The sequence below is a fragment of the Ovis aries genome, chromosome 24 (genome assembly GCF_016772045.2).
Source record: "Ovis aries strain OAR_USU_Benz2616 breed Rambouillet chromosome 24, ARS-UI_Ramb_v3.0, whole genome shotgun sequence".
In the NCBI taxonomy this organism is placed as follows: domain Eukaryota; kingdom Metazoa; phylum Chordata; class Mammalia; order Artiodactyla; family Bovidae; genus Ovis; species Ovis aries.
In genome coordinates this window covers 10,194,856-10,207,409 of record NC_056077.1, presented here as the reverse complement: position 1 = coordinate 10,207,409, position 12,554 = coordinate 10,194,856, and the positions used below count along the sequence as shown (strand labels likewise).

At 50.2% G+C, this 12,554-nt stretch overlaps 1 protein-coding gene across 7 annotated transcripts in view; it reads right to left on the bottom strand.

Annotated features, from left to right (window-relative positions):
* CLEC16A (C-type lectin domain containing 16A) overlaps nt 1-12,554 on the bottom strand; it is a 237,380-nt gene that overhangs the window by 173,618 nt on the left and 51,208 nt on the right. For 6 of the 7 annotated variants that reach the window (XM_027961431.3, XM_060405629.1, XM_060405630.1 and 3 more), the window contains one exon: nt 548-779. In XM_027961431.3, coding sequence (XP_027817232.1) covers nt 548-779 — 232 coding nt within the window. The remainder of the gene's footprint in view (nt 1-547; nt 780-12,554) is intronic. The other variant, XM_012104108.5, reaches the window with a different exon arrangement.

Genomic DNA, 12,554 nt, shown 5'->3' with positions numbered 1-12,554 from the left:
TAATGTAAGAATCTGGGGGGTTGCATTTGATATTTGATTCCCCCCCAAACCATAATCGTATGAAAAGCATCTAATTTCATCAGCCCTGGGCCATTTTTCTTCCTGCAATGCACTGGCAATAACGACTTCAGTCAAAAGTCATCATTCTGGGTCATCGGGATTATAAGGAAGAACACCAATAATGATAAAGATGACCATACTATTAATAATAATGACGGCAGTTATGAAATAATAGTAGTGGGAGACATTTATGGCATGGGCCAGGCACTGTTCTGAGCATGTTACGTGCATTAGCCCATTTCATTCTCTTAATAACAAAGTAAACACTCTCTTTTGGCAAACGGGAAACAGGGCAGGGGATAAGAGGAAGGGCCTCGCTCCAGGCTGCCCAGGCCTGTGTGGATCTGGCCACAGCTGTCACCAAAGAGCGGGCTGTGCAGAGTGAGGGGCACAGGTGTCTGAAATGACAGGCACACCCAGGGACACACACGGGGGACCAGACACAGGACGGCCCGGCGGGCAGGCTGGCGGTGGCGCGTGCACTCACCTTCATTCTCCCCACTCGTCTTGATGCCTTTTGAACCACCCTCTGTACCTTTAGCCTTCTCGGCGTCTTCCTGGGCATCCTCGGCAGGCCCTTTCTCCTCGTCTTCCTCCTCCCCAACGTTTTTGTAGTTGGGTCTCTTTTGCACCCGCCTCTTGCCCTTGTGCTTGTTCATCTCAAGGGACCGCTCTAGCGTCTCGGTGGGTTTAATGAAACACCGAATGCTTGGCTTGGCCTAGAAAGTTGAACCAAGACAATGGACAGGTTGAACAGTGGGGTCTCACCGGCTCCTATGGAGCTGTCTGAGGGTTTCCGCCCCAAGAAATTCCCTTCAGTACAGCAAATTCTACGTCTTCGTTGATCATTGCCGCTACTCAGTTCAGTTCAGTCGCTCAGTCGTGTCTCTTTGCGACCCCATGAACCGCATCACACCAGGCCTCCCGGTCCATCACCAACTCCTGGAGTCCACCCAAACCCATGTCCATTGAGTCGGTGATGCCATCCAATCATCTCATCCTCTGTCGCCCCCTTCTCCTCCTGCCCTCAATCTTTCCCAGCATCAAGGTCTTTTCAAATGAGTCAGCTCTTCGCATCATCACTATTAAATAATCTAAACAATAGCACCAGCTACCATTTATTTATTGCCCACAGTTCCAAGTCACTGTGCCCTTGACCCACACCAGCTCCATGCTTCCCAAAGGTCAGAAACACACTTTTAATACTTTGGTGGTACTTTCTATGTGCCCAATGGTGTTTTAAGGGCTCTGACTACATTATCTCACTTAACAGTTTACAAAACCCCCAGAGAATAATAGTTATGCTAAGATGAGGAAATGGAAGTTCAGAGATGTTACATGACCCACCCAAGGCCACACAGCCAGGAGGTGACAGAGCTGGGATTCAAAACCACTTACCATCTGCACAATTTATGTCTCAACCACAGCGCACTGATGTCATTGTTAACTTTCAATTTAAATATATTTATTTTAAGAGGAACTATATATCACAACAGAAATGAAACACCACTGTGCCTCGCTAATATAAAAATAGAAAAGAAAAAGCAAGGTGAGTTGGATATAACCAGATTGCTGGCTCTCTTTAGAAGGGGAGCCTAACAGGTATGAGTGATGAGTTAAAGCTCATCGTCAAAGGAAACCTGCCCCCAAGGAAGAGGTTTTTCCCTAAAAAGTCCAAAGGTTTCTAAGAGAAAAGAAAAGGGCCTGTGTGTCATCACAGTTCATACCCTGCATTGTGGAAACCACAGCTGTGTCTCAATCCTTACAGCAACCATGAGATATAGAGATTATCAATCCCATTTTACAGATGAGAAAATGAGGCCCAGAAGGGCTAGGTGACTTGCCCAATGTCACACAGTTACTGGCTGCAGAGTCAGAATCTGGGCTCTCGATTCTGCGAGAGCCCAATCCCAAAGCCCCAGGCTCTTCTAAAATAATAATGCTTCACCAGGAGCTCAAACTCAGTTCCCTGCTTCAGTTCAGTTCAGTTCAGTTCAGTTCAGTCGCTCAGTCATGTCCGACTCTTTGCGACCCCATGAATCGCAGCACGCCAGGCCTCCCTGTCCATCACCAACTCCCGGAGTTCATTTAGACTCACGTCTATCGAGTCAGTGACGCCATCCAGCCATCTCATCCTCGGTCGTCCCCTTCTCCTCCTGCCCTCAATCCCTCCCAGCATCAGAGTCTTTTCCAATGAGTCAACTCTTTGCATGAGGTGGCCAAAGTACTGGAGTTTCAGCTTTAGCATCATTCCTTCCAAAGAAATCCCAGGGCTGATCTCCTTCAGAATGGATTGGTTGGATCTCCTTGACTCTCAAGAGTCTTCTCCAGCACCACAATTCAAAAGCATCAATTCTTCGGCGCTCAGCCTTCTTCACAGTCCAACTCTCACATCCACACATGACCACAGGAAAAACCATAGCCTTGACTAGACGGACCTTAGTCCCTGCTTAGCACCCTTTAAATAGTATTTATATGCAAATGAACCAGGTCCAGAAAGGAGCAAGGATCAAAACTCGTCCCTCATCTGTTCAGGGCAGGATTCTGATCAAAGAGTTTTTCTCTCTGCAGGGTCCAGGTGATATCCAGACATCACTTTGTCATTGAAAAACAGAAACGTTTGAAAGCAAACTTTTCCATTATCTCGATTCGGTCTATCCATCTGAATTTATCCCGAACAACTACCTACTGTCTTCTGGGGGCCACCATACCCTGCCAATAAGTGGAATGTGCTCTAAGAACGCAGATTAATTTCAATAATGCTCAAAACAAAACCTAATTGAAAGTTAAATTAGTATCCAAACCCAGACATTAATTTTTATTTACCTACTTTGGATTATTCATCCACAAAAACATAAAATTGAGACATGATTCAACTGTCCAGGAAGCCGATAGTGCGTTACAGATGCCAAGAATGGAGAGCCCAGAGACAGCAGCGTTCCAGGCGCGCACCTCTTGACAGACAGCATCCATCAGAGCCCACTTAGGATGCTGCATGACGGAACGCAGCCCTGGATGCTCCTCACCCTTCTGGAAGGACTCAGACCTGGTAGGTTAGGGCCCTAAGATGAAGCGATTGCTTCCTCTGATTACCATTCACTCCCAGGGAATTGCACGCCACACACAAATGAAGGTTTCAGAAACAGAAAAGTGAGACCCCACGCAGAGCAAACCACCACTCGGTCAGAAGCTTCGAGCGAAAATTCACATAGACGGATGCAGACAGCACTCCCTGAGCTCTGGGTGGACTCAGATGTCCAGGACAACCGGCCGCACTAGGAGAGGAGGAGCGGTGGATAAGGTCCAGGGCTGGTCAGGGTGCTGTGGACACCAGCTGGAACCTTCGTGAGCAGTGAGGCCTCTCTCAGTTCCTGGCTCCTTCTAAACCATGGGGCAGTAATTCTGGCCTCCTGGAGCTAAAGGAAATCATGGATGCAAAGCTCCTTCAGGCTTCCTGGGTGGCTCAGTGGTCAAGAACCTGCCTGCCAATGCAGGAGACACGGGTTCGATACCCGATCCAAGAAGATCCCTCAGGCCACAGAGCAAATAAGCCTGTGCGCCACAACCACTGAGCCTGTGCTCTAGAGCCCGGGAACCGCAATTACTGAGCCCATGTGCAGCAGCTACCGAGTCCACGAGACTAGAGCTCCCCGAGAAGACACTGCCACGAGAAGCCTGCACACCGCAGCTCGAGAGTAGACCTTGCTCTTCGCAACTAGAGAAAAAGCCCATGCAGCAACAAAGATCCAGCACAGCCAAAAATAAATTTGTTTAAGAAGTCACTGGAAGCAAAATATATTATTTAAAAAAAGAGAGAAAGTTCCTTCAGAGCTTGGCCATGCAACAAGCAACCAACAGACAGACAGTTACCTTCCTGTTCCTGACTTCATGAAAGAAAAAAAAAAAAAAAATCAACTGTGAAAATGAATTTAAAACTTTCCAAGGGATCTGTTTTTCTTGATGATCAGGTGTTGAGGAGGTAAGAGGGGGAAGAATGCTTACCAGGGAAATTTCAAACCTTTAAAACACAACCTATCCAGTAAGTAGCTGGAAATAACCTAAATGTCCATCAAAAGGGGATTGGGGGGGTAATTATGGTCTGTCTATAAAGTGGGAATCCACGTGGATATAAAAAGACTGAGGTCTTTTTATACCTAGATCTACTGATGCAGAAACAGCCTCTGGATTAAAAAAAATGCAAGAACTGGAAACAAAGCAGGGTCCCTTTTTAGGTAAAGCTTCATGATGGTGTAAACACAACTTTTCCTGGAAAGCTGCACAGGAATATATTAGAGTTTCCTGTTTGGGGAAAGAAACAAGGTGGGACACGAACTTTAAGTTTTTCATTTCTGTATCTTTCTGTCTGGTTTGAAATTTCTAATCATGTATGCAATTCACTTTTGCAAATATTCAACAGGGATCATTTGGACATTGGAGTTGTAGATTTTATTTTCTTCTATATTTAAAAAGCCTGATTTTGTTTTGCTTAATAATTTAACAACATCAAGATCCCATAAGGGCTCCCCTAGCAGCTCAGTGGTAAAGAATTCACCTGCTAACGCAGGGGAGACAGGTTCGATCCCTGATCTGGGAAGACCCTCATGCCACAGAACAATGAAGCCCGTGTGTCATAACTATGGAGCCTGTACTCCAGAGTCTGTGCTCCACAATAACAGAAGCCACCCCATTGAGAAGCCTGCACACCATAAAAAAAAAAAAAAAAACCCATGCAGCAACAAAGATCCAGCAGTCAAAAATTAGTAAAATTATTTTAAATAAAAGATCCAATCATTACTATGGAGAAGCTGACAGTGGTTGGGAAGTGTGGGCTGGGATTGGTATCATTCCTGCTGTTTCTTACAAGGGCCTCTGGCTGTCAGGCCTCCCAGGAATCTTCATGTTCTACTGGACAACTCCAGATGACCTTTCTCCCAGAAAGCCCCTGAGAGAAGAGCCATCTCATGCCCCAGTGAGTTCTCGTCCTAAACCAGGTGTCTGGACCAGAGCAGGCCTTGACAGGCTACTGAATGGTGGCCTGTACCAAACTACATCCAACGTGATAGGGAGTTCAAGAAGAAAACAAGAAAGTTTGAGGTGGGTGGGTGAGGGTGGATGAAGAAAGGAGCCTAAGACCTCAGTAGCTGAACTTAGTGGAAGAGCCAGCACCAAGGGACCAACCAGAAGAAATGGGAAAGCCCCCATCAGAGTCAAAAATCAGAAGGCCTTTGGGTTTATCCATAAAGAAAGCACAGCATGCATGTCTCGGAGACAAGCCTCCTGCATACAAGGTCTACATTTCCCAAAGGCCAAAGGCTCAGGTTTCACTCACCCAGGGCTCACCTCACAGGCCTCTGGAACCCAAGCAACAGAAAGAGTGGAGTCAGGGGACCCTTCTTGCTGACTCTAAGACGCTGCCTGTACCCGAGTGGGGGATGCAGCAGAGGGGCTGTGGGCTCTGTGGCTGCACGTTTAGGCTGGCATCTGGGGTCAGAGGCAGCTGAAGGCCAGAAATGTGACTTCAAGGGTGACCTAGAGGTCTAAGTTCTCCTGAGAGCGTCTGCCCCCACCTGCTGGTTAATGACACCTTCCACCAACCTGCCTGCCTCCGACCTTTGGTCCTTGCTTCAAAGTTAAATACTGGAGAAGAGTGACTTCCCCGGGGGTCAGTGATAACTAAGGCCTCTCAGGGGCTGTGGGACCTGAGAGCAGGGCCTGCAAGCACAGCGAGAGGGTCAGGAGTAAGGACTGGAACCTGCAAGGCCCAGGCAGCTAAGTGGAAAAGGAGAGGCAGAACCACTGACGCCACAGAGGGCAGACAGAACATCCTCCACTAGGTCTGGGTGTGCCCCTTAGAAAGGCCCCAACACACCCCGCGCCAGAAAGAGCCCGACACACACCACACCAGCAAGACCCCGTTGTGATCAACCAATCAAGGATTCTATTTACAGTTAAAAAATTGCCGACTCAGAACACGTACATACACACCAGGTTTTCCTGAGCTGACAGATATTGACCAATGACAGTACACAGGGCAAGGTCTGGAAGGATACACAAACTGAAAACGGTGGTTCCTTTTTAGGAAGATACTGAGGTCGGGGGAACTTTCACTTTCTACTGTAGTCGCTTCTGTATCTTTCAGTTGTTTAGCAGTGCCATTAAAATGTAAAGAATGCCCTTAAAGAATGTACCTAATGCCACCAAATTGTATATTTAAAAATGGTTCATCCAAAAAAAAAAAAATGGTTCATCCATCGTAAATAGTATTTGCTGTAGGTATTTCACAATTGAATTGAAAAAAAAAAAAAACAACTTTTTAAAACGCACCTCTGGAAGTCAGAATGGTGATTCGCTGGTGGAAGGGGCAGGGGTGGGGGGGGGGGTGGGGGTGCTGGTTATAGACTGAGAAGGAGCTGCAGGGGACATCAGAGGCGTTTTTCTCTTGACCTGAATCACAGCTTCCCCCATGATCTGAAAGTAGAGCAGTCCTACGAGACCCTCTGTAAGCTAGGACGAAGCGAAGAAGCTATTACCTTAGGACACACCTTGCTGACAGGCACACAGACTAAACGGGGATGAAGCACGGATGCTCACAGCCACAGCTCAAAGCTCCGGGCCTTGACCCCCAGGTGCCGATGGTGGTGGGGCTGCTCGGGAGGTGCACTGCCGCTGAACAGCTGCTGCAGAACCAGTGTGCACCTTATTTTCCCTTTTCACCTTTTGTCTAAAAGTGAAAAGCCTCTTTGGGCTTCTTTCAGTCTTTTGTAGCGAGGACTTTGGTTAGAGAGGCAAACTTTCCAAAAGCGAGGGGCACCTGAACACATGAATGTAACCACTGGTCCAAAGCCATCAAGCAGTACAGCAAAGATCATTGCACTTTTATGCACTTTACTCATGTTATTTCTCAATTTAAAAACTGTTTACCGAGAGGATTTCCAGTGAATTCAGATTGTCGCAACGCCCTAAATACAAGCGAGGAGCAAATTAGATGATGTGGGCAGCTGGCTTTGCGGCAGTCTCCAGCGGGGTTAAGCCCTGATGAAACCCCAGGCACTGGGCTAGAAGCTCACAGTCCAGCCAGGAGTTGTGATGTATTGCTTGCTGAGCGTGCCACAAGGACGGACACAAAACAGAGCACACTGGGGGCATGGAGGAAGGGGTGGGGAACCGTGCCAGGACAGGGGTAGGTGGGCGGGGTGGGGGTGGTTACTGGAGAGGCCTTTGTGGAGAAGGAAATGACTAGTCCGAGGCTTGAGTGTTGGCAGTTTACTGGAACACTTGGGAGGAGAGGAGAATGTTGGGCAGGGCGGCTCTGAGCTCCGGGCAGTCACCTTTATTTCTGTCAAGGCCAGGGCCACCTGGAGCTGGTGTGCCAGTGACGGTGGCAGTGCCCGGGGACACAGTCTGCTGGGCCAGCTCCTAGGTGGCATCCACTGGCCGGCCAGGTGGCCTCTCCAGCTAGCAGTTCAAAGGAAGGTGTTCACGATGCTCACGTCCTGGGAACAGGTGGCGGGGCCCCGGCCTCAGCACAGACAACCTGCTGAATGGGTGTTGTGGGGCTCCTCAGTGACAGAGGAGAGCGGGGAGGAGGCAGCAAGGGGACAAGAGGCAGGCCAGGGAAGAAATCTGACTGAGAAGGAAAGGCGAGGGAAAGAGGCTGGAGGCTGGAAGGGCAGGTAAGGGAAAGGGCGGGCGACATGGCCTAGAATTCTGTCTGGATCTGTGGGAGCAGTTATCGTGGTCAAGCTGAGAGGGGAACCTCCAGGCTCTCCCGGGCCTAGCCCACTCACCTTCTGAGGAAGCAACTAGCATCCTTCTGTTCAAACAGCTCTGCTAAGGGACTTGGGAACCAGGAGACAGATTTGCCCCCCAAAAAAGGAGACAGGTCATGAGGACTAAGGAAAAAGCCCACGAAACATGAGGGCAGACCTGAGCCCAGATCTCAGACCCGCTTGTTGGCCGAGTGAGCCTCACCCAACACGCCTCAGTTCCCGCGTCTGAAAAACAGGGACAGCAGCAGCTCCATCACATGCCGCCATCGGGCTGAAGCGAGATGAACACAAAAATGCCTGCCTGACCTCTGCCACAGAGGCACAGAAATGCCCGCACGACGTCTGCCACAAAGAGGCACTCTAGAGATACTTATTCACCTTCCACCTCCAGGCAAATAGATCATTGGGGTGGGAGAGCTGGTAGGGGAGGGGGTCTAGCTTTTCAAAACCAATCAAACTAGTAACTTTGTTTGCTGGCTTCCTGGTTTGTGAGTGGCTTAGACTCAGCTCCCCAAAGAGCTCCTGGGCCCCTCCTAGGCCTCCAGCCTCCGGGGCTGGGCCTGTGGGATGTTCAGCACAAAGGCAGGGTGAGATCCACGGGGCACTGGAATGGTCGGAGCCCCACCCACTGGCCCACACACCCTACCCATGGCCTTCTCCCCTTTGGGCGTCGGTTTCCACATGCATCAAACAAGCCTCATGTTGACACTTTTCCTGCAGGGCTCCTGTGAGGTGCCTAGGGGTAGCAGCACGCTTTCTTGTTTTATTTATTTTTTTCAGGTAATAATAACCATTACTAACACCCAGTGACCATGGGAAGCATGCCCAGCGATGCTCTGGGCACTTGACATATATCGATGGACTCCTTTATCCTCCAAATAACATAGGCGGGGAGGGGGCTGCCGAGGGGAGGGGCTTGCTCCAAGTCACCGCTCCTGAGAGGCAATGCCAGGGTTTGCACCTGGGAAGTGTAGCTTCAGCACCGCCCCCCATCACATGCTCAACCATCCTGCTGCCAAGCTCCAGCGTCCAGCCCTACCCACAAGCACCAGCAGAGCCTCGCAGTGTGGGGCCAGCCTCTCAGAAGGTGGATGTAAAGACCCTGCCGTGCCTGAGTCACACTGCCCAGAGGAGCAGGCAGCCCTGCTTGGGACAGTCCACACATCACATCACTTTTCAGGTGGCCCTCTGACCCAACGGGCATTAGGCATGCACGTGCTTAGTCACTCAGTCATGCCCCACCCTTTGTGACCCCATGAATTGTAGCCCACCAGGCTCCAGGCAAGAGTACTGGAGTGGGTTGCCATTTCCTTCTCCAGGGGATCTTCCTGACCCAGGGATCAAACCCGCATCTCCTGGGTCTCTTGCACTGGCAGGTGGATTCTTTACCTCTGAGCTACCAGGGAAGCCACACAATGTGCAATTTTTCCATTTTTGTCTCAGATGCACAGAGCTCCAAATGTCATGGCAGGTGGGGTGGGAAGAGTTCACGGTGACTCGGGTTTATGTCCACCATAACCAACAGCACGTGGCTTTGCAACCAGCTGCATAGGAAGCAGGGTCGCTCATTGCCACCAAACAGCCCTACACTCATTCCAGAACGGGGTGATCAGCAAGCGAACGTCTGATGGAATCAACTCCGGGGTGATGTATGGGTGTGTGTGTTACATGCCAAACCCTGAGTGACCTGGGCTGCTGAGCCAAAGCCCACACACGCGTCCAGAATGTACAACTACGGCGACGTCAGTGGGGCGACTGGGCAGCATAGCCAAGCTCAAAGGGGAAAATAAAACCCGAGGCGGGCGAAACATGAAGAGCTAACAGGCCACTTCCATTAACAAGAGGAGCTTGGCTTTCTTCTCCACCATCGGCCAATTATCAGCGAGTGTCGCAGCAGCCGAGGCATCACCCAAAACAGGGACATGGACACACACAGACATACACACAGACTCACACAGACACAGGCACACACACACACACACACACCCCAGCGTTGGCCTCTGTGGGAACCAGCTGGTCATGTTGAGATGGTGCTGGGACTACTTAGAAAGCAACCTCAGGGTGCTGCCCATCCCCAGGCCCCCTACCCTGACCAACTTCTCTGTCCTTCTCAACCAAGCACTGCCTAGTCTGGCCCTCTGATTCTGCGTCTGGCACTCCATGAAGAGCTAATAAATGCTTGTAACGTGAATTAATCCAAAGATATTAATCCCAAGATATTTATGATTAAAGAGGCATGTTCAACACTCATGCAAAATAAAATATCTTATCATCTGATGAAACAGTGATAAACCAAGCACTTAGCTGGTATTTCATTAGGAGGAATGTTTGACTACATCTTGTTAAAAAATAATGAATTGTGAAATAGTGGTGACTCTCAGTGACCTGAAACATTCGGCCCAGAACCCTAATCTCATTGCAAATGATGGCAAAAGAGCCGGAAGCAGAAGAAGCCTGGGGACTTGAGGCTGGACGCTTGCAATCGCCTGTCAATAAACCGCTGAGCACCCAGAGAGGGAAGTAACCAGGGGGCCTTGTTCTCATCGACATGCAGCCCCCCAGCCTGCATGTGAATGAAGCACACATGTCCCCACCCCAGCAAAACCCAGTTTCCTGGATGGAGGACTCTGGTGCTGAGCAGGATGGGATTTTCTTGCTCATTAGAGATGTGGTGCTTGCGTCCCTGTTGAGATGGGTTATTTCAAGATAACTGAAGTTTCCTGCAGGAACCATGCTAAACAGCACGGGCTCCCAGGTTAGGGTGTTCCCACTTCCCTCAGTGTAAACTCAAGAGTGCTCCAACGGCTTGAAAGGTGCATCTGCTTCGGACCCTCATTCCTCACCCCACACCTCACCCCCATCACACTCTGCCTCACCACGCTGCTCTCTGCTGTTCCTGACACACCAGGCACACTCCTGCTTCAGGGCCTTTGCACTGGCTATGCTTTCTGACCCAAAAGCTCTTCCTCCAGACTTCTCCATGACCCACTCCCTCATTTCCTTAAAATCTGTACTCCCCTGTAACCTTCCCCTTGAGGCTACCCTAAGGAGAGGTGCGCCCCCCAGCCCCAGAGGACATCCCCTCCCTTCTCTGCTTCACTGCAGCTGCTTTTCTTGAGTTTGTCTCACATCCAAAGACGTTCTTTGTTGTTGTTCAGTCACTCAGTCGTGTCCAACTGAGATCCCACAGACTGCAGCATTCCAGGCTTCCCTGTCCTTCACCATCTCCCAGAGCTTACTCAAACTCATGTCCACTGAGTTGGTGATGCCATCCAACCATCTCATCTTCTGCTGCCCCCTTTTCCTCCTGCCTTCAATCTTTCCTAGAATCAGGATCTTTTCCAACGAGTCGGCTTTTTATATCAGGTGGCCAAAGTATTGGAGCTTCAGCTTCAGTCCTCCCAGTGAATACTGAGCGTTGATTTCCTTTAGGATTGACTGGTTTGATCTTGCTGTCCAAGGGACTCACCAGAGTCTTCTCTGCTCTGCTGTTCACTATAGTTTCATGGTTCCTCTCTCTCCTCCCACTACAAGAGAAGCTCCCAGAGGTTAGGGGGTCTTTGTTTTGTTCCTGGTGTCTCTCCAATGCCTAGAACAGTGGCTGGCACACACCCAATAATTATGTTTTGAATAAATGAATAAACAGCTTGAATCCAGCTTCAAGGAGCTCAGAATCTAGTTAAAAAACTCAAATGCCCAAAGGGACTTGACTGCTGATAAACACGAAGCCCCAGGGCACAGAAGTGGTAGGTGCCCTCCTCTTCCTGTCCCCACTCTCGATTTTCCTGATTTCAGCGGAAAAATGGAAAAAATGCAGACTAGGGGAAGTCTCCATTCAGCTGGGTGTTGGCACTGCCTCACCCCTCTGAGCCATCTCCAGCCTGGTGGCCGCCCCAGCCCGTTCCGGGTCATGCTGCCAGGCAGACAGAGGAGCTAGCTCAGGCCCGAGTCACAGAACCTTCTCCACGCCCCCTCCACCCTCGCTTTGCCCACTGTGTTTTGCCTTGTTTATCAGCTCCTCCAGGCCATGGCCGTCCTTTCTCTGCTCCCTGGAGCAGGACTTAGCCCCTCAGGTCAGTCACCCACGTGGTTGCAGGCCACATCTCCAAAAGCCTCCATGCCACGGGGCTTTGGACAGTTAAGCAGCCTCTGCTTCCACAGGAAAGATGGGAGAGGCGACGGGTCCTACGTGGGACATGCTGCACCCTGGATTTTCTCTGCTTCTGTCACATGCCCTCGCCAGTGAGTCAGCGCTGCCACACGCAGGACCCTGCAGGCAGCAGATGCGCCTGGGAGCTGTAATTCTATCAAGGGATGATGGGCTGGACTACGGCAGACCCACCAAAAGGGAGAATGCACGAGAGTCCAGTTCTTTGTGTGAGTACTTGCAACTGTGCCAGCTAAGGCCCTTGATTTACATATATCAGTCTATTTTTTCACTTTGGTGTTCCCAATCCACCCTCCCAGAAGCCAATCACTTTCAGGAAGAATATGCATGCACTGGTACCAGCATTGGTTGCTGCGGGGGTCACAGGAAAGGTCAGGGGCACTGAAAGATGCGGGGGAACTGCAATCCCAGCTGCAGGGGGCTCATCCACTGGATGCATTCAGTCCCCGGTGAGGGCTCCATTGCCATCTGATTCAAGCCTGGCCAGCTGTGCAGCAGTGAACCAAGCCAGTGATGAAGGGACGCTCTGTTCCTGCAAACACACAAGCCAGAGAAGC